General features: G+C 44.5%; 1 protein-coding gene and 1 pseudogene across 2 annotated transcripts in view; both read right to left on the bottom strand.

The window, feature by feature from the left end:
• Positions 1–1,304, bottom strand: part of MCM6 (minichromosome maintenance complex component 6) — a 36,340-nt gene extending 35,036 nt beyond the window's left edge. Inside the window, exon 1 of one of the 2 annotated variants that reach the window (XM_054477883.2) lies at positions 954–1,304. In XM_054477883.2, the coding sequence (XP_054333858.1) occupies positions 954–1,060 (107 nt within the window). In that variant the 5' untranslated portion in view covers positions 1,061–1,304. The remainder of the gene's footprint in view (positions 1–953) is intronic. The other variant, XM_063647424.1, reaches the window with a different exon arrangement.
• LOC129031539 (glycoprotein endo-alpha-1,2-mannosidase-like protein) lies at positions 1,085–27,469 on the bottom strand (annotated as a pseudogene).
• Between the last annotated feature and the right edge of the window lie 38 nt (positions 27,470–27,507).

Genomic DNA, 27,507 nt, shown 5'->3' on the forward strand with positions numbered 1-27,507 from the left:
TGGTGACATTGCACTCCAGCCTGGGCAACAAAGGGCTAAATTACGCCTAAAAAGAAAAAAAGAGTTTGGAGATGGGAGAGTGGTGACGGCTGCACAACGAGGTGAACGCACTTAGTGCCACTGGACTGTACACTTAAAAATGGCTAAAATGGTCAACTTTGTTATGTATATTTTACTAAAAAAGAACTTCATAAGCCATTCCAAACTGCTGACCCTTCATCCTGGAGGCCGTGGTGTATCTGCTCTAGGAAAAATAACCGGTGGGTGAGGCAAGCCAGGGAGGGAGGAGGTCGGGGTTATGAAGCTAGGAGCCCAGAGGCACAGAAAAAAAGAAGGGTAGAGAAAGAAAAGGAAGGCCAGAGGGAAAGGGGAGCAAGGGACCCAGAAGAAGGGATATGGTGAGCTACTCTCTACAGGACAGGGCTCCGTCCCCCAGGAGCTTTCAAACCACAGTTCACGCAGAAACTTTCATCAGCACAGGAGGCGAGGGTGGCCCGGGCCCTGCGCACCCCCACCCAGCACCAGGCTCCTGGCTGGGTGGCCCAGCAAGGCACCGACGGGATTCAATGGCACTTCGGCCTCCCACTCGAACCGGCCGCACCCAGCGGCCCAGTTAATATACTCAGCGAGCCCAGGTTTCCGCGCCGGTCACCGGGGGCCGTGCAAATACCAGGCTCGCGGGGTGGTGAGCATCAAGTGACAGAAGCAAAGCGCTGAGCACTCGGCACGAACGTCTTAGGGCTCGAGATGGGTTTTAGTCCAGAAAAACCCAGCCTGTGCCAGACTCCTCGCGGCTGCTGGGCTCGGAGCCTAAAGTTGGGGGGCGGGCGGGGAGGCGCTTCCCGGACGCGCGACCCCCAGGTTCCGGAACACCCGCCGCCCACACGGCACCGCCCGGCCCAGACACCGCAGGCTCCGGAGGCGGGCGAGGCCCCGGGCGCTCGCCGACTTACTCCTCCAAGAAGTCCAGGAACAGTTTCTGGCACTTCTCGGCCACCTCGTCGCGGACCTCCAGATGCTGACTGCCGGCGCCCGGTTCCGCTGCCGCCGCGAGGTCCATATTTGCCTAGCGCCGAGGATTCGCCTACGCCACGCTCGACCGCCACAAGTCGCTTCTTTCCAGACGCTGCAGCTTTGCGCGCGCCGCCGCCGCTTCCGCCCCGCCCCCTCTTCCGACCTGCAAGGCTGGAACCAATCGTGACACAAGAGCCGGAGATTTCGCGCCAAACCTGACCAATGAACGGCGCTTCTCCAAGAGCCCCCGGCCACGGAAAGGGATTTCGCGCCAAATGCAAAGCCCTTCTGGAAAAAGCCCATCTGCCTTTGCGCCTGCGCAGTGTAGACGTGGCCCGCGGGTATTTTTGGCTGCTGGAACAAGTTCGAATCAGAGGGTTTTGTCCGAGTGGTTTTTCAAATGTTCTTTAAATCAGTCCACTGATATTAATTGAACGATCGGAGTAAGACTCTATGGAAGAGAAAAATGAGTAAGATTCAAATCTCCCGCTTCTGCTGTCTAGTTGGAGGAAATAATGGAAACCACAGTACAAAACCCTGTAAAAGGGTCAAAGAGATATCTAAACCTTGCATGGGTAAGGTGGCACAATTATTGTGGTGGTGCTGACCGAGGAAAATCAGCGAAATATTTGACATTGGCCGGGCGCGGTGGCTCACAACCTGTAATCCTAGCACTTTGGGAGGCCGAGGCGTGTGGATCACCTGAGGTCAGGAGTTCGAGACCAGCCTGGCCAACATGGAGAAACCCCGTCCCTCCTAAAAATACAAAAATTAGTCGGGCATGGTGGTGCATGCCTGTAATCCCAGCTACCCGGGTGGCCGAGGCAGGAGAATCACTTGAACTCGGGAGTAGGAGGTTGCAGTGGGCCGAGATCATGCCACTGCACTCCAGCCTGGACAACAGAGTGCGACTCCGTCTCAAGAAAGAAAGAAAGAAAGAAATATTTGACACTTTGATTAATCTTTTTTTTTCTTTTTCTTTTCTTTTTTTTTTTTCAGATGAAGTCTCACCCAGTCGCTCAGGCTCGAGAACAATGGCGCGATCTTGGGTCACTGCAACCTCCAGCTCCCGGGTCCAAGGGATTCTTCTGCCTCAGCCTCCTGAATAGCTGGGATTGTAGGCGCCCGCTACCATGCCCAGCCAATTTTTGTATTTTTAGTAGAGACAGGGTTTTTGCCATGTTGGCCAGGCTGCTCTTGAACTCCTGACCTCAGGTGATCTGCCTGCCTCGACCTCCCAAAGCGCTGGGATTACGGCCATGAGCCACAGCGCCCGGCCTTAATACCCTTCTTAAAATGCACTATTGGCTTGAGTTATCCTTATGTTTTTTTCCCCCATCTTTCCCTAACCATTTCACTTGGTTTTTCTGCCATCTCTTTGGCCATTCCTGGTTAGCATCCTTTGTAGGCCCCTCTCCTTCAGTGAGTCTTTTAAATGTTCTGGTTCCAGAGCCTTCTTTTCCCATAAAGTCGCTCTCTTCGGCGACTCCTTACACTCCCTTGGCGTTAATTAACGTCTGGGTACTGATGATATCAGACGTTATCTGATATCTATATGTGTATTTCACCAACCAGTACCTTTTTTTGGCCTCCAAGACATTAAGAGAAACGGGGACCACTTCCATTTTTTGAGGCTTGTTGCATATTAAAAATATTTTTTCTTCCTTTTCTTTTTTTGAGATGAGGTCTTGCTATGTTGTGCAGGCTGACCTTGAACACACCTGGTCTCCAGCAATCTGCCTGCATCCGCCTCCCGAGTAGCTGGGATTTCCTGCCACCACCAAATCCAACTTATTGAAAAATTTTTTCTTTTTCTTTTTTTTCTTTTCTTTCTTTCTTTCTTTTTTTTTTTTTTTTTTTTTTTTTGAGACAGTCTCGCTCTGTCATTAGGCTGGAGTGCAGTGGCACAATCTCGGATCACTGCAACCTCTGCCTCCCAGGTTCAAGCAATTCTCCTGCCTCAGCCTCCTGAGTAGCTGGGACTACAGGCGCACACCACCACGCCCGGCTAATTTTTTTGTTTTTGTTTTTTTGTTTTTGTATGTTAGTAGAGATGGGGTTTCACCATGTTGCCCAGGCTGGTCTCAAACTCCTGAGCTCAGGCAATTCGCCCACCTCGGCCTCCCAAAGTGCTAGGATTACAGGCATGAGCTACCGCGCCCGGCCTGAAAAGATTTTAAAATGCCAAACAGAATGGACAGAAGCTCAAGTAATTATTTTAACATATGTACAAATACACTATTCACAAGATATTTACAGAGTTTAACAAAAAAGCTCAATGCTGGTGTGTTGCTGTGTATCTGTAATTATATGTATTACCTCATTTGAAAATGAACACTTGGCCGGGCGCGGTGGCTCACGCCTGTAATCTCAGCACTTTGGGAGGCCGAGATGGGCGGATCACGAGGTCAGGAGATCGAGACCATCCTGGTTAACAGGGCGAAACCCTGTCTCTACTAAAAATACAAAAAAATTAGCCAGGCGTGGTGGCAGGCACCTGTGGTACCAGCTACTCGGAAAGCTGAGGCAGGAGAATGACCTGAACTTGGGAGGCGGAGCTTGTAGTGAGCCGAGATCGTGCCACTGCACTCCAGCCTGGGTGATAGAGTGAGACTCCTTCTCAAAAAAAAAACCAAAAACCGAAAACGAACACTCAGCCGGGCGCGGTGGCTCATGCTGTAATCCTAGAACTTTGGGAGGCCAAGGTGGGTGGATCACTTGAGGTCAGGAGCTCCAGACCAGCCTGGCCAATATGGTGAAACCCCATCTCTACTAAAAATACAGAAATTAGCCGGGCGTGGTGGTGGGTGCCTGTAGTCCCAGCTACTCGGGAGGCTGAGGCAGAGAATTGCTTGAACCCAGGAAGTAGAGGTTGCAGTGAGCCAAAATCGCACCACTGCACTCCAACCTTGGCGACAGAGCAAGACTCTGTCTCAAAAAGAAAAGAAAAGAAAATGAACACTTGAGGCTCTGTGTCCTACAGCCCTTTACCAGCTCCAGAGTCTGCCTGCCTACTGGACATCACCACTTGTACATATTTTAGGAAGCTTGAACTCAACAGTGCTTCCTGGATATTCACAACCCGATTGAGCTAACCCGATTCTACTCCATCCTCTCAAAAGGCCTCACTCTTTTCTTTCTCATTTTTCTTCTTCTCCCTTCTCTTCCTTTTCTATCCTCAGGATAGATTTCTCAGAACTAAAGTCCCATGTACAGAAGGGAAAAAACAAAAATGATAGTGCAGAGCTCTGGGCTGATTTTCAGCTATGCTCATTGAGAAACTCAAGGCTTCCTCTTCTCAGCTCTCCATATCTCACAGGTGTTCCCTTCCTCCTTCAGACATGTATCTCTGAATCAGAATAGTAGATGAGGTCTGTAAGTGAGGTTTGTAGGGATAACTTCCACAACAGGAGGAGGGTATGAGTTATGAAATATCTCTGTCACACCCCAGAAAGTTGTATGCTATGTGTGTGCACTGGTGCCCAGGCCTGATTGCTATCCTTAGAAAGGCCTGTTCACAAGATTGGCCTTTGGCTGGCATTGGGAACTTGACTGGTAAATAATTCTCTACATCGATATAACACTATCCCTTGATAATGATGGCTCATTGTACCTAAACTGTACAATGTGATTTATGCTGAAAACCTGGAAGTCTAAAATTTTTTTTTTTTTTTTTTTTAAAGACAGGGTCTTGCTGTGTCACCCAGACGGGAGTGCAGTGACACAATCACGGCTCATTAAAGCCTTGACTTCCTGGGATCAAGTGATCCTCCTGCCTCAGCCTTCCAAGTAGGTGCATGCCACCACGCCTGGCTAATTTTTGTATTTTTTTTAGAGATGGGGTTTTGCTGTGTTGCCCAGGCTGGCCTCAAACTCCTGGGCTCAAGCGATCTTCTTGCCTTGGCCTCCCAAAGTGCTGGGATCACAGGTGTGAGCCACCACACTGGGGCCTTATTTTTTGGTTTTTTTTTTTGAGACAGGGTCATGCTGTGTCACCCAGGCTGGAATGCAGTGACACAATCATGGCTCACTGCAGCCATGACCTCCTGGGCTCAGGCGATCCTCCCACGTCAGCCTCCCACGATGTGCACCACCATTCCTGGCTAATTTTTATATTTTTTGAAGAGACAAGATTTCCTCATGTCACCCAGGTCAGTCTTGAACTCCTGGGTTCGGGCAATCCTCCCAAAGTACTGGGATTACAGGTGTGAGCCACCATGCCCGGCCATCCATGATTCTTTTTAAAAAATTATTTTAGAATAGCTTTGGATTTACCAAAAGTTGTGAAAGACAGTATAGAATTTTCAAATACACCTTGCCTATTTTCCCTTACTGTGAATATCTTACACTCTTATAATACATTTATTACAACTCAGGAACCAACTTTAGTATGTTAGTATTAACTAATATTGCACACTTTATTCAGATTTCACCAGTTTTTCCCTACTGTTCTTTTTCTCTTCCCAGATCTCATCCTGATGCCACATTACACTTAGTGGTCATGTCTCCTTAGACTCTTCCGGTTTGTAACAGCGTCTCAGACTTTCCATAGTTTTAATGCCAATGTCTCTCAGCTGGGATTTGTCTAATGTTTTTCTCATGATTAGACAGTGATTATGGGTTAGGGAAAGATGATCACAGAGGTAAAGTACACGGTTTCTTACCATTACCTTATGATTTTGAAGCAAATCCCAGACATTGTATCATTTCATTTGTAGATATTTCAGAATGATTTTCTAAAACATAAGGGTTCTTTTTCCTGAGACATGTTTTTAGCTGGGAAGGAAACATCCTTCAAACAGCTGTAGCAGTACAGGTTAGTGATGCTCATTATTTTAAATATAACTGTAATATTTTCCAGAATCATTGACACTTCAACTTACACTAAATAAAACCAGCAGATTAAAAAGTTACATGATTTATTGTGGGTGGTGTGCAATATTCAATAAGATATTTCTCATATTATGAAATATTTTCTTTCAATGCAGTCAACCCTCATCTTATAAAATATTTGGTATATTTTACTTCTTTTTTATTTATTTATTTATTTTTTTGAGACAGCATCTCACTCTGTCACCCAGGCTGGAGTGCAGTGGCACAATCACAGCTCACTGCAGCCTTGACCTCCTGGGCTCAGGTGATCCTCCCACCTCAGCCTCACAAGTAGCTGGGACTACAGGTGTGCACCACCATACTCAGCTAATTTTTCTATTTTTTGTAGAGATAGGGTTTCACCATGTTGCCCAGACTGGTCTCAAACTCCTGGGCTCAAGCTATACTCTTGCCTCAGCCTCCTAAAGTGCTGGGATTATAGGCATGAGCCATTGTGCCCAGCCTGTTCTACTTCTTATTAACAACAACAACAACAAATGTATGCTAGCTGCTAACCAGTTTTTAGCAGTATGACTTTCTTCCTAATTACTTAAATAAGCAAAGTTTGATCTTGATTTCTAACAAAATAAGTTCGACTATGATGTCTAACAAAATAAGTGCAAATAATGGCAATTTTTAGTTATTTTTACATAATTCTTAGTTTTTCCAAAAGCTGAACACCAGAATTCCATACACACACACACACACACACACACACACACACACACACACACACACACAGAGTTAATTTTATGTGCCAACTTGAGTGGGTCATGGGCTGCCCAGATTAAATATTATTTCTGCTTGTGTCTTTGAGGGGTTTCTGGAGGAGATTAGCATTTGAATAGATAGAATCTGTATAATAGATTGGCCTGCCCAGTGTGGGTGGGCACCATCCAGTCGGTTAAGGGCCTGAATAGAACAAAAGACAGAGGAAAGAGGAGTTTGCCCTCTTTTCCCTGCCTTACTGCCTGAATTGGGACATCTCGTCTCATCTTCTGCCTTCAGATAAGATTTACACCGTTGGCTCCCCTGGTTTTCAGCCCTTCGGGCTGAGACTGAACCACCTACCAGCTTTCCTGGGTTTCCAGCTTGTAGATGCCAGCTCATAGGATTTCCCAGTCTCCTAATTGCATGAGCCAGTTCCTCATAATAAATCTCCCTCTCTCTCTCTCTCTCTCCTATTAGTTCTGCTCTCTGGAGAACCTGGCTGATACACTCACTTTTAACTTTCATATACTCCTCAATTCATAATAACCTATCATTTTAAATTACTTCACATTATATTATAAATTAAGAAATACGAAGCTGCATACAAATTTACTCCTGTTTTATAGCTACTATAAAATGCTTTTATGTCCCCCTTAAGATCCTCCCAGGTTCACTTGTCTCTCATTCCAGCTCCATATGGGCTCTGAGTCACTCAGTGATGACTCTTGCCCTCTGTGGCTCTCAGGCTTCTCTATCGTCCCCATGAGGAACAGGCTCATGCCTCTCAGAAGCACCTTGAAGGAGAGAGGGGTTAAGGCCCTGGAGAATCTCTGACATTGGTCAAAGACATGAGTCAGTGATTAAATTTCTTGTCTTTAACCAATCCTCTGCAGATGGATATTTAGGTTAGGTTAGGTTAGGTTATTTGCTCTCTGCTCCTCCATTAGAAATAACAGTACGATTAGCATCTTTGCATGCATGTATTTCTGGAGGTTAAATTTCTGGAAGAGCTAGTCCTGGGTGAAAGGGTATGAACATTTTATGTTTTCATAAACTGCCCAATTGCTTTTCAATAAGGTCGTATCAATTTATTCTCTTATCAATGCACATGGCATTTTCATTTTAAGTAAAATAAGAACCTTAAGGCAAATGCATTAGTTCTGATCTTAGAATTACAGGCTTCAGTCTGTCAGTGGGAAAGGATTATTTGGGGATTAGAAGCTTCCTGATGTCTCTAAAATCTCAGCCATCCCCACACTGCTCCATTCATTAATGTATTCAATCATTCTGCGTCAGGTACTGTGATAGGTACTAGTGATATTGTAGTGAACAAAACAGACACAAGTCCGTGCTTCTCATGAAGCTTACATTCTAGGGGGCGAGGTGCACTGGAGCACACTGAAGAGTTTGATACAATTCATTCCTTCTTGATTTTGAGCCTCAACAAGAAAATTGCTTCTGTTATTATATTATAGAGCCCAAGAATCACCCAGTATTTCACAGAGATATAAAACCCATCTCCATGGCTTGAGATTGAAAAAGAAAATTTCACATCCCACTCTTCTAGACATAAAAGAGATCTGTACTCCTCATGTGCAGCTGTAGGAGGCTGCACAGGCAGCATGGGTTGACCCTCACTTTCATGAGCCCCAGGAGATATCCTAGAAATAGCAGACCATTAAGTCTCATGTATGGTCCATGAAAAAAAAAAAGATTAACAGATCATTGGGTTGACAGGGAGCTCAGAAAAAGGTGCACTTTCAAGAAATTCAGGTGGAACCAAATGGAACATTTTTTCTGATCTGAATGCAAGTTATTCTGAAGTAATTAAAACAAAACATGAAACAAAAAAAAACAAAAAGAGCCCATGGTGCTTTCAGCAGGTGCAGAGAGGATTGTATGAATGGTGGCAGCTTTGTAGAAAGCATTTAGTTGCACAGTATGTGGCAGGCATCAAGGATGGCTAGTTTATTCCTAGTGTGACTTCAGCTAAAATATCCAAGGGCATGGTATGTGGGGGTTTTGTTGTTAGGTTCCTAATTAAGAAGAATGAAGGGCTGATGTGTTCTGTGATATGATTCGTTTCAGTGTGTGCATTCTGTCCTTCAGTCTTCTGCTGTCCTTCAGTCCATCCTTCTGTTGGGGTATCCTGCAGTGGGCAGCCGTGTTTGTGGATAGGGCTCCTGGAAACTTACAACCTAATGGTGGAGGTAGGATATGAACACAACTACAATGTGCAGAGTGATATGCAACTGTACCAAAATACATAAAGTGTAAAGTGAAATCAAAGTACGAGGGTACAGTAGAAATAAAGGATCCTAATTAGGATATTTACTGTAAAAAGAGATAATCTACTGGGAGGCCAAAAAAATCACTGATTTCTTATTTTATAGCAAATTATAATTTAAAAAATTGCAAATAATATACATTTATTGAAGGAAAGCAGAAATACAGAAAAGCAAAAAGAATAAAAACTACCCCAGATTGTACCACACAGAAATATTATTTAATATTTTGATGAATTTCATCCTTTCATATGAACTTCATTATTGTATAAGCTCCTTTTAAAAGAAATTCAGGATAGGTGCAGTGGCTCATGTCTGTAATTTCAGCACTTTGGGAGGCCAAGGCGGGTGGATCACTTGAGGTTAGGAGTTCGAAAGCAGCATGGCCAACGTGGTGAAACCCCGTCTCTACTAAAAATACAAAAATTAGGCGTGGTGGTGCATGCCTGTAATCCCAGCTACTTGGGAGGCTGAGGCAGGAGAATCCCTTGAACCTGAGAGGCAGAGGTTGCAGTGAGCTGAGATGGTGCCACTGCACTCTAGCCTGGGTGACAGAGTAAGACCTCGTCTCAAATAAATAAATAAATAAATAATAAAAGAAATTCAACAGTATATCACAAACATCTTTTCAGTTGATAAATATATTTTTGTATTATTTTAATGGCTAAGTCTATTACTATAAAGACCATCCATGTAGTATATTTTTACAAATTTAAATCTTTAGATAATTTTGATGAGAAATTAATGAGTCAAAGGGGAATCACTTTTTTTTTTTTTTTTTTTGAGACGGAGTCTCGCTCTGTCACCCAGGCTGGAGTGCAGTGGCGCGATCTGGGCTCACTGCAAGCTCTGCCTCCCGGGTTCATGCCATTCTTCTGCCTCAGCCTCCGGAGTAGCTGGGACTACAGGCGCCCACCACCACGCCCGGCTAATTTTTTTTTTTTTAAATTTTTAGTAGAGACAGGGTTTCACCGTGATAGCCAGGATGGTCTCGATCTCCTGACCTCGTGATCCACCTGCCTCAGCCTCCCAAAGTGCTGGATTACAGGCGTGAACCACCGCGCCCAGCCCGGGAATCACATTTTAATGCTCTTAATACATCTGCCAAAGTATCCTCCAGAAAACTTGCACATCCTCACAGGCATATGATAGTGCTGTTACAACTATTTTTCTCCTTGTCAAATTGAAAGGGGAAAAATAAGACCATGTTTACTTCTTACATATATTTTAATAATTTCCTAGGGCACCTCACCAGCTTTCAATCAGTCCAGTTCAGTGGATTGCACTCAACCAGGATTTCTTGGATTGTTCCATTGTATCTTGTACAAGGGTGTTCTCTCCTCTTGCATTTCACACAAAGGGTGCACACTCTGAGAGTACATCTTCCTCATTGTCTTAGTCCTCAGAAATGGAGATCGGTGTGCAGGAGGTTTACTGGGGAGTGCTCTGGGGATCAATAGCTAGTGGGGACAGGGAGGGCATGAATGGGCAGAGGGAGAAGTTGAACTGCTGTGCAGTTGCAACAAAGACCTCGGTGGAGCCCACAGGGAGCTCTGCAGCTCAGATGGCCCTTCAGAGTGGCTCCAAATCAGGCAAGGGGGCTGGGCCTTTTACCCAGCATCAACCAGTCATGGGATGCAGGCTGCCCTTGGGGAAGTAGTGTAAATGTGGGTGAACCAGCTTATTTTAGTCAAGGGCAATTCCTAGGGAGAGAGGTTAGCTATGAGCTGTCAATAGCCAATGAGATACTAAAGTAGGTTTCTGGGCTGCACATCATGCCATCCACTAGAGCCCACCCTAGTACCTGCTCTGTATAGTAACACGACTGCACTTCAGAACAGCACCTACAGGATCCTGGTTGGCCTCTGTTCCTAAGGAAACTTACAAGAGGAAGGCTAATAGGACGAACTTCAGCTGTTGCGGCTGGAGCTGAACTTGAGCCTAAAACTGATACTGATCATGATTCCCTCCTCTGCCACCCATTCCTAGATTCCCCTCTTAGCTAGCACCTTTTCTAGTCTAGGTGGCTTACCTGGCGGAGTGACACAGACCTTCATTCCTGAAGGACCTAAGTCTTTGGTCACCATACTTTTTCAGGCCATGGCTGGTATACTTGTCCATTTACTGTCAAAACTGGTTAGTGGTTGTATGAGAAGTGCTGGATTACCTGGGTGTCAAACCTTTATCCTGCTCCCACTGTATAACAGACACCTGACCTCTTCTTGCTGCTCAGGTCAGTTAAACCCGCTAATATTATGACTCTTTGGCTTGCCGGCAGGCATGTGGAGCCTGAAATGGCAGAGCAGCAGCGACAGTTTCAAGTTTCAAGGAGCTCTTCTTGTGTCTCCTGGTGCAAGTGTTAGACCTGTGGGAACTAGGATGTATAGAACCACAGAGTCTCCAGCTGTGGGGAAGGAAGCACCAATTTCCCAAGCGGATCACCGGAAGAGCTGGTGTGCAGGGCCACTCCTTCCACCTCTTGTATCCTGGACCCTTGTATTCTACCTCATGGGGACTATGCATCTTTTTTTTTTTGAGATGGAGTTTCACTCTCATCTCCCAGGCTGGAGTGCAATGTGCGATCTCGGCTCACGGCAACCTGCACCTCCCGTGTTCAAGCGATTCTGCAGTCTCAGACTCCCGAGAAGCTGGGATTACAGGTGTGCTCTACCACGCCCAGCTGATTTTTTTTTTTTTTGAGACAGAGTCTCCCTCTGTCACCAGGCTGGAGTGCAGTGGTGCAATCTCAGCTCACTGCAACCTCCGCCTCCTGGGTTCAAGTGATTCGCCTGCCTCAATCTCCACGCCCACCACCCGGCTAATTTTTTTTTTTTTTTTTTGTATTTTAGTAGAGACGGGGTTTCAACATGTTGGCCAGGCTGGTCTCAAACTCCTGACCCCAACTGATCCGCCCGCCTCAGCCTCCCAAAGTGCTCGGATTACAGGCGTGAGCCACCGTGCCCAGCTGGACTATGCATCTTAAAACAGTTGCTGAGTTAAGGCATAGACCATATTTGGAGGTGGTGCCCCTGCCTTGCACAATAACATCTCCAAGCCAGCACCTTGGTTGAGCCTCTAAAAGGCCCTTCTATCACCCTATAAGTCATGAAGCTTCTGGGCAGTTCAGTGAGTAATAGGATCAGTGTCAGGAACTCAGTGGAGCTGGGAGAGTGAGCTGTCAGAGTAGCTGATTAAAGCAATAAGCCAAAAATGAAAGTGAAGCCTTTAATCACTTACTGCGATGGTAAAAGCGAGTTTAAAGCTGGAGAAAGTGCCGACTCCTGCTTCATTTCCCCTATGAAATGATGCAGTGGATGAGGGTCAGATGCATCAGCACAGACATGGCGGTCTCTTGGGCAAAAGGCTCCAGCAGTTTTATGGACCCTGAAGTGGAGAGGGTTTGGGGTAAAAAAGTCCTGGGTGCTCAGTCAGATTGGGGAAAAAGTGTCTTCAAGGTTCTTCCTCCTCCCCCCATAAGGAGACCTCAGCAGAGGAGGCCAAGGAGGACCTCTGCCCAAGGTCTCAGACGGTGACCCAGAGACAAAGGCACCAGGCTCGGAATGTAAATGCATGAAGACCATGACTGGCCAGGGGAGCCTGAGTCCTTGACTGCAACTTCCTTTAGAAACCAGGATGCACTGGCTGTGCACCATGAATGGCATGGAGAGGGCAGCTTTCCCTGTGAGGCCTGCCAGGTAGTCTTTGTAATTGCTTATGGTCAGGCCTGAAAAATCACAAATAGGTGTTTAACCAAGGGCCAGACTCCTCAACCCATAGATCCCATGGTATTGCGCCTATTGCTTTGCTGTAAGGTGGGATTCTGAGTCTGAGCTGTGGGGGATTCCATGTTGGTGCATCAAACTTTATAAATGCTGGGACACTGCTACTAGATGAGACCTCAAAGGCAGAAAATGAAAACCCCTGTTGGGGTGATCAGACCCAACACCAGGCTGTGGGGGCTACGAAGTCCGGCAGAGTCAAAGGAATGAGAAGAGACAAGTTAAGAAAGAAAATGGGACCGGGGGCCAATGCTAGTTTGGAGGCTATGAAGTCCCCAAGCTCTGGGAGCCGACACTATTTATTGGTGATCAAACAAAGAAACAGGTGGTGAGGATGTAGGGGTTGAAAGGAAGCAGTGTATCAAGCAAATGAGGTACAGCTGTGATGGTTTAGCATTTTCTTTGAGACATATGGCTACTTGAGATAATGGGAGTGCCAGAAGCAAGGAGCCAGCAAATCTAGACACACTCCAGAGGCCACGAGGGGTTTTAGACCCTGGACCCAGACATGTTCCAAGCCCTGCCTTAGTTTCTCTCCCAACACTCAGCTTTTCTCCCAACACATACCTAGAACATGTGCTGAGTCCAGTAAAGGTGAATTGCTGCTGGAGGTTGGAAGGGTCCAATGTTATCAACTTGCTAAGAAGTGAGTGGTTGGTTTCCTCCAGGGATGTTGCCACACTGAGGGCTTGGCATTGAGTTCTGTTGCTGGCAGACAGTGAGAGGTGAAGCCAGTGGGACTTCCTGGGTCAAGTGAGGACTTGGAGTACTTTCCTGTCTAGCTAGAGGATTGTAAATGCACCAATCAGCACTCTGTAAAATGGACCAATCAGCACTCTGTAAAATGGACCAATCAGTGCTCTGTAAAATGGACCAATCAGCAGGACGTGGGCGGGGCCAAATAAGGGAATAAAAGCTGGCCATCTGAGCCAGTGGCAACTGCTCAGGTCGCCTTCCATGCTGTGGAAGCTTTGTTCTTTCGCTCTTCAAGATAAATCTTCCTGCTGCTCACTCTTTGGGTCCGCACCACCGTTAAGAGCTGTGACACCGTGAAGGTCTGCAGCTTCATTCTTGAAGTCAGCGAGACTACGAACCCACTGGAAGGGAGAAACTCCAGGCACATCTGAAAGAACAAACTCCGGACACACCATCTTTAAGAGCTGTAACACTCACCGCAAAGGTCCACGGCTTCATTCTTGAAGTCAGTGAGACCGAGAACCCACCAGAAGGAATAAATTCCAGACACAATAGGACATTTGGCAGTGAGAGAAACTAGATCAGTCTCAGTGAGTGGGAACCCACATTGGGTCCATAGCCTCCATCCCTGCCACCTGTCTACTTTCATGAGACTGTTGTACTAGACTTGCAGTGACTGATGACAGAGGCAGGTTGACGTTGAATGGTCAAGTTGTTCTGTCCACCAGAATTCCATGGTGGATATTCTCTGGTGAGTGTTAACATATGATACTAAGATCTTTACATTTTGTTCTTATTTCTGTAGTTCCATCCATATGATTTTTGGGCAAGCCTCCTTGCCCCTAAATTTCCAATCTTTCTCTTTCCAAGCCCCTAATTAGCCTAGCCATTCACTAATGTCCACAAATGCATGTATGTTGTTCTTACCTTGGGCCACTTCCCTTTCCATACAAAATACATAACCAGAGGCACTGCCCATTGGAAAGATTTTAAGTCTTTCAAGGCCAACCTTAAGTTGTTGTAGTATAATAGTAGCAGCCTCTTACTAAGTCAGCCCAACCGTGAAACAAACATGGCTCTTTTCATCCTCTGCCAGCTGGTGTCAAGGGAGGTTCCTTTTTCCCTCTTCCTCCAACTCCAAACATGACCATAAGTTTGAGCTGAGGAAGAGAACAGACCCAACAGTGGTGATGACATGAAACTCTGGGAGTCCTGATTATTATCCAGCTTACTTGGGTCCTTCTACTCGTGCCCAATCCCAAGTGTCCAACTACTATATATATGTGTGTGTGTGTACACATTTTTTGTGTGTGTGAGAGTCTTGCTCTGTCACCCAGGCTGGAGTGCAGTGGTGAGATCTCTGCTCACTGTAACAACCACTTGCCAGGTTCAAGTGATTCTCATGCCTCCGCTTCCGGAGTACCTGGGACTACAGGCGTGTGCCACCATGCCCGGCTAATTTTTTTATATTTTTAGTAGAAACAGGGTTTCACCATGTTGGCCAGGCTGATCTCGAACTCCTGACTTCAAGTGATCCGTCCACCTCAGCCTCCCAAATTGCTGGGATTACAGGTGTAAGCTACTGTGCCCAGATGGCAACTACTATCCTAGGATGCTTTTAGCCCTTGTAACTTGGTGAATCTGAAAGAATCCAGCACACAATGGGAAGATCTGGCTGCACAGTCACTTGATGTCCTATAATTAGGTTCTCTATCTCCACCAGGGCCCTGTAGCCAGCCAGGGTCTCTTTTCTGAATGGTGTATAGTTCTCTGCTGCAGATGGCATAGTCTTATTCCAGAACCTAGGAGGTCTGTGTTGTGATTCTCCTACTGGGGCCTCCCATAAACTCTACATGGCATCATTTCCTACCACAGATACCTTTAGTAGCATAGGATCTGCTGCTTGAACCATAGCCTGCAACTGCTTTAGAGCCCTCTCCTGTGCTAGGCACAGCTCAAAACTGGCAGCACTCCATGTAGATGGGTCAGAGCAGTGTTGTTTGAAGGTTCTGTTCAATAGTTATTTAGTTACTAGTTCCATGTATTCTGGACTTGGGAAGTGCAAAGAAACCAAGAAGTTATTATTATTATAACACTTTTTGAATGTCTTACAAAAAGTGAGGCACTGTAAAAATGTTATTTATTGAATAAATCTGTCTTCAGTCATGATATGGGTTGGGTATTTGTCCCCTTCAAATCTCATGTTGAGATGTAATTCCTAGTATGGGAGGTGGGGCCTGGTGGAAGGTGTTTTGGATCATGGAGGCAGATCCCTCATGAATGGTGTAGCACCATCGCCTTGGTGATGAGTGAGTTCTCACTCTGAGTTCATGTGAGATCTGGTTAAGTGTGTGGCATCTCTGTCCTCTCTTCCTCCCATGTGACGTGCCTGCTTCCCCTTTGCCTTCCACTGTGATTGTCAGTTTCCTGAGGCCCTCACCAGAAGCAGATGCTGGCACCATGCTTCCTTACAGCCTACGTTAGAACCATGAACCAATTAGTTCTCTTTTCTTTATAAATCACCCAGTCTCGGGTATTCCTTTATAGCAATGCAAAAATGGCCTAATACAATTCACAAACGTGAAACCAGTGGAGTGCATTCTACAGCTATCGCTGTAGAAATGGTAGACTTTTAAAGGCAAAGGCAAGGAATTCCAGTAAACAAATCTTCTTTAGGGTGCTCTTTTATGATAGGTTTCTTCAAAAACATCCAAGAAATGTTTTACTTTCCTATCACCTTACAATAAAAATAAAAATAAAAAAACACCCCAGAACCTTTAGCAATTCAAATGATAAATCTACATAGGCATTTTCAAAAGCTATTTTGTATATGTGTTTAGCCCCATCATGTTTGCTTGCCTCGTTGAATATTCTGGTATTCTGGTGACAATACTAAGAACACAAAGGAGTTTCAGAATTAGCATTTTAATGCTTCTCATAAGTAAAATCAACTGAGTCTCATTCTGAAGCAAATGTTAAGTTTGCTATGTGGAGGCTGTGGCCTAAAGCCACTCAGCACTAAAGCTGAGTGTGGATGTTGCCTGTTTTCTTGCAAAGTGGAAATGTTAGCTCTCCCAAATTGGACCCAGTGACAGTCCAGATGTGGGAGTCTGTTATGAAAGAAAGCAGGTTCTGAGTTAGTCTAAGAAAGAAGACAACAGCTAATCTTATTTAATTCCAGAAACTTGTCTCTGTTCAGCAATTTCTTTTTCTTTTTGTTTTTTTAAGAGACAAGGTCTTGCTCTGTTGCCCCAGCTGGAGTCAGCTTACTGCTGCCTTGAACTCCTGGGATCAAGCAATCCTCCTGCCTCAGCCTCCTGAGTAGCTGGGACTACAGGCACGTGCCACCATGCTCAGCTAATTTTTTTTTTATTTTTGGTAGAGACAGGGTCTTGCTGTGTTGCCCAGGCTAGTCTTGAGCTCCTGACCTCAAGCGATCCTCCCACTTCAGCCTCTCAAAGTGTTGGGATTATAGGCGTGAGCCACCACGCCTGGCTAGCAATTTTTAAATATGAATTGCTGCATGATCTGCTCTTCTTTGTTAGAACAGATTTATAAGAACACTCATTCAAAGATATATCTGACTGAATATGTTAAAACGTAGAATAGTTGGCTGGAGGCTGAGGTGGGCAGATCACCTGAGGTTGGGAGTTCGAGACGAGGCTGACCAACATGGAGAAACTCTGTTTCTACTAAAAACACAAAATTAGCCGGGCGTGGTGGCACATGCCTGTAATCCCAACTACTTGGGAGGCTGAGGCAGGAGAATCACTTGAACCCGGGAGGTGGAGGTTGCAGTAAGCCGAGATCGCACCATTGCACTCCAGCCTGGGCAACAAGAGTGAAGCTCCGTCTCAAAAAAAAAAAAAAAAGGTAGAATAGTTAATTTGGAAATTTCTATAATAGATTTGACTAAATTAGAAAAATGAATAACTATTTTGAAGCCCAAATAATCCATCAATATATGTAATCTACTTTTACAAACAGATGGGAAAAAGGAAATTGCTTAAAAATGTTACTGCTTGCATCCTTTCAGACCTCCGAATGCATATACTATTTGGATATGTGCATATAAATTTCCCTGAGCAGTATGATATGTTATCTAGCTCAGGGTCAGTCAGAAACATATGGCCACTCAAACAAAATATGGTTGAAGAGTTATGTAAAGAAGCCATAAAGATCTGGGAAGCTTTAAAGGAAACAGAAAGGATTGATGAAACTACTACCACCTTTAGGTCTGAAGGAGCAGAGAGGGAGCAGCTAGTGGGGTCTAAGAAGCATGTGTACTGGTAGAGAGGAGGCTGTGGCCTTCAGGAGAGGAAAGTAGCTATGGCTAGAATGTGGTCCAGCAAAGAAAGAAAATAAATATCCTGACCTTTCTCTTCTCCCTCCATTTGATCTGTTGGTGTTTTCCAATGACCAAAGCCAATTAGAAGCCATTAGGGAAGGTGCTTGGTTAATGCAGTCCATAGAGGTTGGCCTCCCAGGACACACAGCAGAGTGGAAAAGGGCAGTAAGTGGAGAAAGCAAGGGCAAAGAGAATGTCCAGCTCACAGGAAGAGCTTTCAATGACAATGAACACACATATAGGTAGTCCTTGCTTTGGGTGGTTCTGATATATATTATTTTCAGTTACCTCTGTCAAGTTAAATTACATCAGTCCCTCAATGTGGTTCAAATTTCAGTTACCATGGTATATTAATTGTGAGTAATTGCATAAAATACACTGTCACCTCTTCAGGTCAGAAATTACTCCATAAATAACAGATGTGTGTCATAATCGGTGATCAGCTATGTCATTTCTTTCAAAATCTGTTGGTGATCAGTCACTGTACATGTTATTCAGTTCATGCACAGAGAGCAAAATGTGTAGTTGTGTTGCCTCCATGTCTCCCACTGATGAATCCATGTGATATTTTTAAAAATAGATATTCAAAAGAGGGCATTAGTCAACAAAGATGACAGTGCAGCAAAGGAACAAAACATGTTAACTCTGGAAGTGAAATTTGCATCAAACATAAATGACATTGCCTAAGAAATAGCTGACCATGGGAGTATCGACACTGCCACCTTTTGAGAAACTCCAGGTATATACCATAAATGAGGAAAGAGGTTGTGATGGAAAGGATGAGGATTTCCTAGAGGAAGTAACAATAGCAAAAAAAATTCACATTAAAATATTTTGAAGAGATTTCATGGTTTTGAAAGCACAACAGATAAAATGTTGGAAGCTGATCTGAATATAGGATGGAGTATGACAATTCACCAAAGCATAGAAGAAATGGTCACCCCAAGCTGGGTGCAGCAGTGTGTGCCTGTAGTTGCAGCTATTCGGGAGGCCGAGGGAGAAGGATTGGTTGAGTTCTGGAGTTCAAGACCAGCCTGAGCAACATAGGGAGACTCTGTCTCTTAAAAAAACAAACAGTCATTCTATAGTTAAAGTTACACCACAAGAAGCGAAGCATTGTTCAAACTGCTCTTCATAATTTTTTTTACAAAGGCATAAACCATTTTAATTTTCAATGTTTCTAATGTTTTAAATTATAGTACACTAAATAAATATTAGTTTCACTATCTTTTTCTTTTTTTTTTCTTTTTTATTGAGACGGAGTCTCGCTCTGTCACCCAGGCTGGAGTGCAGTGGCAGGATTTAGGCTCACTGCAAGCTCTGCTTCCCGGGTGCATGCCATTCTCCTGCCTCAGCCTCCCGAGTAGTTGGGACTACAGGTGCCCACCACCACGCCCGGCTAATTTTTTTGTATTTTTTAGTAGAGACGGGGTTTCACTGTGTTAGCCAGGATGGTCTCAATCTCCTGACCTCGTGATCTGCCCTCCTCGGCCTCCCGAAGTGCTGGGATTACAGGCATGAGCCACCGTGCCTGGCCACTATTTTTTTCATTTCTCTATATTCTTATAACCAACAGTAAGGGAATTTTTAACATTTGACAAAAATTTTTAAAGATCATAGGACAATCATATTTTACCCTTTGAATATTAACATTGCTTTGCATGGTCATTTTTAGGGTCCCACATAATTATGCAAAGTGAGGACTTCTTGTACTGTGCTTTTCAATGGCTGATTAACATTGTACAATATGGATATAGCATTATTTAATCCTCTACTAATGGACATTTAGGTTGTTTGCATTTCTTTCTCTGGTATAAACAATGCTACAATAGATATCTTTAAACACATCTTGTTTTGTGCACCTGTATTCTTAGGATACGTTCTTTTTTTATTTTATTTTTTAAGAGATGGGGTCTCGCTGTGTCACTGAGACACTGAGGCTGGAATGCAGTGGCGCACTCATAGCTCACTGCAGCCTTTAATTTTAACTCCTGGGCTCAAGCGATCCTCTTGCCTCAGTCCTCCATAGTAGCTGGGATCACAGATGCCAGACACCCCACCCAGCTAAGGCTAAATTCTAAGAGAGAGGCATTACTGGGTTAAAGGATATGCACATTCACATTTTGATACACACAGCTAAACTGTGCCTGCCTGAAATGATGTATGTTTATACTCCACCAACAGCACCTCAAAGTTCCCAATTCTCCACCCTGTGGTGAACAATAAGCACATTTTTTTTTCATTGCCAGTTTGTCACCTCACTGTTGTTTCAATTCATGATCACCAGGGAAGCTGAATATTTTTAAAGAATAAGGTTTTAAAAAGGTATTTGAAGAGTTCCTAGCCGGGTGCAATGGCTCACGCCTGTAATCCCAGCATTTTGGGAAGCTGAGGTTTGAGGATCACTTAAGGTCAGGAGTTCGAGACCAGCCTGGCCAACATGGTGAAACCCCATCTCTATTAAAAATACAAAAATCAGTTGGGCGTGGTAGTGGGCACCTGTAATCCCAGCTACTCGGGAGGCTGAGGCAGGAGAATCGCTTGAACCTGGGAGGCAGAGGTTGCAGTGAGCCAAGATCCTGTCACTGCACTCCAGCCTGGGCAACCAAGTGAGACTCCACCTCAAAAAAAAAAAAAAAAAAAAAAGTTCCTTCAATATTACTGACATTGAAAGCAGAGAATTTTCTTGCTCTAGGAGTATGGTATCTTTATCCATGAGAAACAGTGGCAGCTACCAGTTTAACATTCTGGGTAGCAATTATGAGTCTGCCAGCTCATTTTAATTAAGCTAATACATAATGATTTGAAGAAAGACTATAGAGAAAAAGTGGTAAGATTTTGCAAAGTGTCTTAGCTCATTTTTAAGAAAGGCCTATGGGTCATATTTTCATCTCTCAACTAAATATATTCACACACACTATCAGACATAAATGTACATAATAAACTGTCAGATGTGAATGTAAAAATAAAACTTCTAGTATAAATACATTTTATGTTTGGTTTATTATTATCAGCTTTATCTCTGAACTCCCAAAACTAAGCAATCAATTTGTAGTATCAGGCACATGCCATATACTCATCATTATGCTATGAATATGGGACTACAAAAAGTTTAAATGTGGTCAGGGCATGGTGGCTCACACCTGTAATTCCAGCACTTTGAGAGGCTGAGGCAGGTAGATTGCTTGAGCTCAGGAGTTTGAGACCAGCCTGGGCAACATAGTGAAACTCCCTCTCTACAACAAATAAAAAATTAGCTGGGTGTGATAGTGTGTGCCTGTAGTCCTAGCTCCTTGGGAGCTGAGGTGGGAAGATCACTTGAGCCCAGGAGGTCAAGCTGCAGTGAGTTATGATTGCCACTGCCCTCCAGCCTGGGTGACAGAGAGAGACCTTGTATGAAAAAGAAAAAAAAAAAAGTTTAAAATGTGGTCCCTACCCATAGCATTAACAATAATACCTGCTTAGTGAATATATTTTATATGTCAGGAGCTGTAGAAGAGTCTTCGCTTATGGGTCTCATTTAATCCTCATGATCTTTCAAGGTAAGCATCGTTAATGCCACTCTACAGATGTGAATTCTGTGCTCAGAATTACACACCTAGTGTCAGGTCAGAATTTGAACCTGAAGTTTTCTGATTCCACGCTGCTACACCAAATTGTTTAAAACCTAGTTAAAGAGGCCAGGCACGGGGGCTCCACACCTGTAATCCCAGCATTTTGGAAGGCCAAGGTGGGTGGATCACTTGAGGTCAGGAGTTCGAGACCGGCCTGGCCAACATGGTGAAACCCCATCTCTACTGAAAACACAAAAATTAGCTGGGGGTGGTGGTGCACACTTGTAATCCCAGCTACTCAGGTGGCTGAGGCAAGAGAATCGCTTGAACCCAGGAGGCAGAGGCCGCAGTAAGCCAAGATGGCACCGCTGTACTCTAGCCTGAGCAACAGAGTGAGATGCTGTCTCAAAAAAGACCCCAAAAAACAAAACAAAACCTAGTGAAAGAGACAAAGTAACAAATTTTAGAGAAAAATTAGGTGTGAAACTGTGTGTGTGTGTGTGTGTGTGTGTGTGTGTGTGTTTTGAGAATACCAGTTCATATTTAATTACCACAAATCACAGGAGCACTGGACATGGCTTTAGTGAGTGGGCCTCATTCAGTTCAGGCAGCTAAAGGGAGGGGAGTGTCCTCCTAGTCCTCTCCCTGGAGCTAAATATGCACCTGGGAAAAAGTAGGCTCTGGAGCACAGAGGTTTGGGTTTTTTTTTTTTTTTTTTTTGAGACAGAATCTTGCTCTTGTCGCCCAATCTGGAGTGCAGTGGCATGATCTTGGCTCACTGCAACCTCTGCCTCCCAGGTTCAAGCTATTCTCCCGCCTCAGCCTCCTGAGTAGGTGGGATTACAGGTGCCCACCACCATGCCTGGCCAATTTTTGTATTTTTAGTAGAGACAGGTTTTCGCCATGTTGGCCAGGCTGGTCTCAAACTCCTGATCCACCCACCTCAGCCTCCCAAAGTGCTGGGATTACAGGTGTGAGCCACTGCACCCAGCCACTCAGAGGTATTTTTTTGGAGGAAAAAGAACTGAACTCCTAGCACCGGGCAAAACTGCAAAAAGAAAAACACCTGTGCCCAGGCACTAGCTACAAGGCTGCACCGGATAAGGAAAGCTTGGGTCCTGTAAGCTTCAGGACAGGGACCGCTCCTTGGTCAAGCTTTCCCTGGCACCTGGCACATAGGAAGTTGCTTGAGGAGCAAGTGTTCAATGAACCTGAGAGCGCTCAGGATGATTTCCAGATAACTGGGTTATCTGAGGGCCACCCAGAAGCACTCAGCTGCCAACGTGGGAAGGAGTGAGTGCCTCCAACCTCAGCTGAGCCCCATGTGGTGACATCTTCCAGAGAGACAAGGGCATTAGCACCTCACACCCCTGTTTACAGGCCCCTCACCTGAGCCACTGCACCTTCTCTTTGATGAAGTGCTCGCCCAGCAGCCGGTCAGCTCCAAGTACAGGCTGTGCTGAGGAGGCAGGTAGTCCAAATACAGGCTGGGGTGTCTTCTTGGGAGTGGCCTTCTCCATCTGGGTGCCCTTGGACCACTCATTGAAGGAGGTGATGGAGCTGATCTTGGGCCTCACCATCGCAGCCGCCTGCAGGGCCCTATCATAGTCCTTGCCATTGACCCTGTTCTCCCTATTGTGGTCGTTCCAGGGCCGGATGCTAGTGTCTATGCAGCCAGGCCCCACGCTGGGAATGAACATGAGGTTGTTGGCGTCATAAAAGTTCTTCACAGCTTTCCACTTCTGATGGGAGGAGCCCCAGGAGAATCCATTGGAGACAAAGTAGGTGGACATGCCGTCAAACCCCGTGGCCAGGACAATCCATTGGAGACAAAGTAGGTGGACATGCCGTCAAACCCCGTGGCCAGGACATCATGGGTGTGGCCCTCTTCCACCAGCAGTGCTATGAAGACCCCATAGTGGGGGCTGTTTGGTGTCAGGAGGTGGGTCCAGAACTCAAGGGATGTCAGGTATGAGTCATAGATATAAAACAGTGGGGTGCTCTTGCCCATGCTTCTTATGGGGATAAAATGCACCATGGGAGCCATTCATGTCAATGATATACTTGATGTTGTCATGTACAGTGATGTCATCCTGACCTTGTGGGGTTGGATGTGGATGTGGGGTTGGATGTGGATCCAGTCATCTGGATCTGCACTGGTGGGTGGTGTCCAGAATGGCAGGCACCAGGTCATCTGAGGGTTCCCTGTGACCATCAGCCATGCCAGGTGTATACCTGGAAGGGACCAGGACATTGGGGTCCCAGGAGCCGTAGGGCCCCAGCTCCATGTAGAAGCTGGAGCCCAAGTCGTCTGGGGGGCTGTGGTGGCTGTAGCGGTAGCTGGCCGAGATCTTGGGGTCCGAGTGAATGTAGTGGCCCTCACTCTGAGGGCTCTGGTACCACCAGTGGTAGAAGGTGTGCAGGTCCAAGTGGATGTGCAGGCTTTGCCCGGGGCCCCCTCCGGCATCGCTCCAAGGGTGCCAGCTCCAGGCCTGGGCCCAGGGCCGGGAGTGGCTGCCCTCCCACCCACCTCTCACAGCGCCAAAACCACACGGTTTTGATAGTAAGATGGTCACGTTTTTCATTGGTTTAATAACCTGCAATATAGTGAATGGACAGGTGAGTATTTGGAAGATCCTGAGCAGCTGTAGGAGCAGAAGATTCATTCCTGTAAGTGTTGGGAGACAGAAGCAGGCCTAGGGAAAGGAGGGTTGAAGGTTTGCCCGGGTCTGATAGGATAAAAGGACAACATTTTACGGCTGAGCAAGGGGAAGAAATGGCAGATGCAGCCCATCTGGAGAAAGAACATCAGGGGCTGGTGGTGTGGGTTCTGCTGTACTGATGAGGAAATGTAAGACACTGTGAAAGAAAAATACAGTCTTGGGAACCCAAACTCGCTAAGCCAAAGGAAAAGTTAAACTTGGGAACTGAGTCACACACAAAAAACCTTTTTTTGTTCCCAGATGGCTGTAACTTCACAATGCTTATTTTATCTTACGCAAAATGTAGATTTACTGAGCTGAGACAAATGCATAATTGACTTTCCCCCTACTCCTTTATTTTCACATGTAAAATGCAGATTCACTGAGCCCTAATCAAAGCCTCTCAATAATGTATCCACTTGCCTCACTGCCTACCCTCCCTCCTTTTTTTTTTCCTTCCCCTCCTGCTTGCTTTTTCCCCTTTAAATATTGAAGTTCCCCAAACCTTCTCTGTAGAAAGCACGGGTCACAGATCCAACTGTAACTTGTGTTTTGTTTCCCAGGTGCGTCCTCAACCATGGCAAAATAAACCTCTACTCAGCTGAGATCTGCCTCAGTCACTTTTTGGTTTACAACACCATGTAGTGAACAAAGGACTACTTTGACTAGTGAGTTAGCCAATCATTTGTGCAGATGTTGACATTTGGCAGAAAGTGGAAAAATAAAAATGTTTGTATTAATCTGAGTCTACCTGACTTTTGAGAAACTGACACAGCAGGTAGCAAATACAACTCAAAATCTAGAGAAACCCTCAAGTGCCAGCCAACTGAACTGAAACATAAATTCGGAGAATGTTGTATTTTCTTTATGGTTAGACTTTGCCAAAGGCAGTGTCACTTAGAAGTCTATAACCATAGCCCAGAAACAAAAAACAACAACAAAACCCAGGCTATTTTAATGGTCTAAATACTTCCAGATCCTAATATATACAGTGAAGAAAAAAAGAAAAAAAAATTTCCAGAGATCACAGTAGCCTATGTTAAAAAACATATTCTTATCTAACCCATCTATACAGTAATGTATTTTATATATATTCACTTAAAAATATCAGTTAGGGCCAGGCACGATGGCTCACGCCTGTAATCCCAGCACTTTGGGAGGCTGAGGCGGGCAGACCACTTGAGGTCAGGAGTTTGAGACCAGCCTGGCCAACATGGTGAAACCCCATCTATACCAAAAATACAAAAAAAAAACAAAAACAAAAACAGGCAAAGGACATGAACAGACGCTTCTCAAAAGAAGACACACAGCCAACAAGCATATGAAGAAATGCTCAATATCATTAATCATTAAAGAAATGCAAATAAAAACCACAATGAGGTAGCATCTCACACCAGTGAGGATGGCTATTATTAAGAAGCCAAAAAATAGCAGATGCTGGTGAGGTTGTGGAGAAAGGAAGTGTTTAAACACCGCTGGTGGGAATGTAAATTAGTTCAGCTACTATAGAAAGCAATTTGGAAATTTCTCATAAAACGTAAAACAGAACTACCCATTCAACCTAACAATGCCATTACTGGGTATATACCCAAGGAATATAATCGTTCTACCTGAAAGACATAGGCATGTATGTTCATCACAGCACTATTCACAATAGCAAAGACATGGAAGGAATATAATCGTTCTACCTGAAAGACATAGGCATGTATGTTCATCACAGCACTATTCACAATAGCAAAGACATGGAAGGAATATAATCGTTCTACCTGAAAGACATAGGCATGTATGTTCATCACAGCACTATTCACAATAGTAAAGACATGGAAGGAATATAATCGTTCTACCTGAAAGACATAGGCATGTATGTTCATCACAGCACTATTCACAATAGTAAAGACATGGAAGGAATATAATCGTTCTACCTGAAAGACATAGGCATGTATGTTCATCACAGCACTATTCACAATAGTAAAGACATGGAATCAACCTAAATGGCCATCAGCAGTGGACTGGATAAAGAAAATGTGGTACATGTATAGCATGGAATACTATGTAACCATAGAAAAGAATGAGATAATGTCCTTTGCAAAAAACATGATAGCTGGAGGCCATTATCCTAAGTAAATTAATGCAGGAACAGAAAAGCAAATACTGCATGTTCTTACTTACAAGGGGTGCTAAACATTTAGTACATGTGAACATAAGAAGGAGCAATAGACACCGGGGCCTACATGAGAGTCAAGAGTGGGAGGAGGGTGAGGATTGAAAAACTACCTATCATTTTCTTACAAACACCTACTCCAGAAAAAGAGAGAAAAACAAAACAAAACAAAACCAAAAACTACCTATGTTTATTACCTGGGTGATGAAATAATCTTTACTCCAAAACCTCAACATGCAATTTACCCGTGTAGCAAACTGGCATATGTACCCCCTGAACCTAAAATAAAAGTTGGAAAGAAAAAACAAAAAACAAAATTCATGTTGAAACTTAATCCCCATTGTGGTGGTATTGAGGTGGGGCCTTTTGGGAAGTGATTAAGTCATGAGGCTGTGCCCTCACGAATGGATTATCCACCTTATCAAAGGGCTGGAGAGTAGTTTAGACCCTTTCTTGACCTTCTGTTCCTTCTGCCATGTGAGGATACAGCATCTATTCCCTTCAGAGGATGCAGCAACAAGGCACCATCTTCGAAGAAGGGACTGGGCCCCTCACCAGTCACTGCTGGCACCCTGATCTTGGACTTCTCAGCCTCCAGAACTATGAGAAATAAATTTGTTTTTTTAAATTACCCAATCTATGGTATTTTGTTATAGTAGTACAGACCAAGACAGTACACTTATATAATCCAGAAAATTTACTCTTAGGTATCTATCTAAAAGAAATAGAAACATGTCTATATAAAGACTTGCAAATGATTGCTCATAGCAGCATTATTCATTATAGATTAAAAACTGGAAGCTACCTAGATATCCATTAACTGGTGAATGAATAAACAAATTATGGTATATCTATTCTACAGAATACTACTCAATAAAAAGAAACATTATTAATATATGCAACAGCTTGGATGAATCTAAAAAAATTATGCTTAATGAAAGAAGTTAAATACAAAAGACTGCATACTGTATTGTTCTGTTTACATAAAATTCTAGAAAAGGCAAAAACAGACCTTGAGTTGCTAGCAATGGGGACTGACTATAAAGATACACTATGAAACTTTCTGGGGCAGTGGAAATGCTCTGTAGCTTGAGTATGGTGAAGGTTAATTGACTCTATACAATTACCAAAATTCATAAAACTGTATACTTAAAATGAATTTTGTTGTGTATACCTGATCAAAATGAAAAAAATTTAAATAAAATTATCAAATTGAATTCGGCACATACACAACATTTATTTTAAAAATGTTTATTTTTAGAGACAAGGTTTCACTGTGTCACCCAGGCTAGGGTGTGGTGATACAATCATAGCTCACTGTACCTTGAATGCCTGAGCTCTAGTCATCCTCGTGCCTTGGCCTCCCAAGTAGTTAGGACTACAAG

Source organism: Pongo pygmaeus, chromosome 11 (assembly GCF_028885625.2).
Source record: "Pongo pygmaeus isolate AG05252 chromosome 11, NHGRI_mPonPyg2-v2.0_pri, whole genome shotgun sequence".
Classification (NCBI taxonomy): domain Eukaryota; kingdom Metazoa; phylum Chordata; class Mammalia; order Primates; family Hominidae; genus Pongo; species Pongo pygmaeus.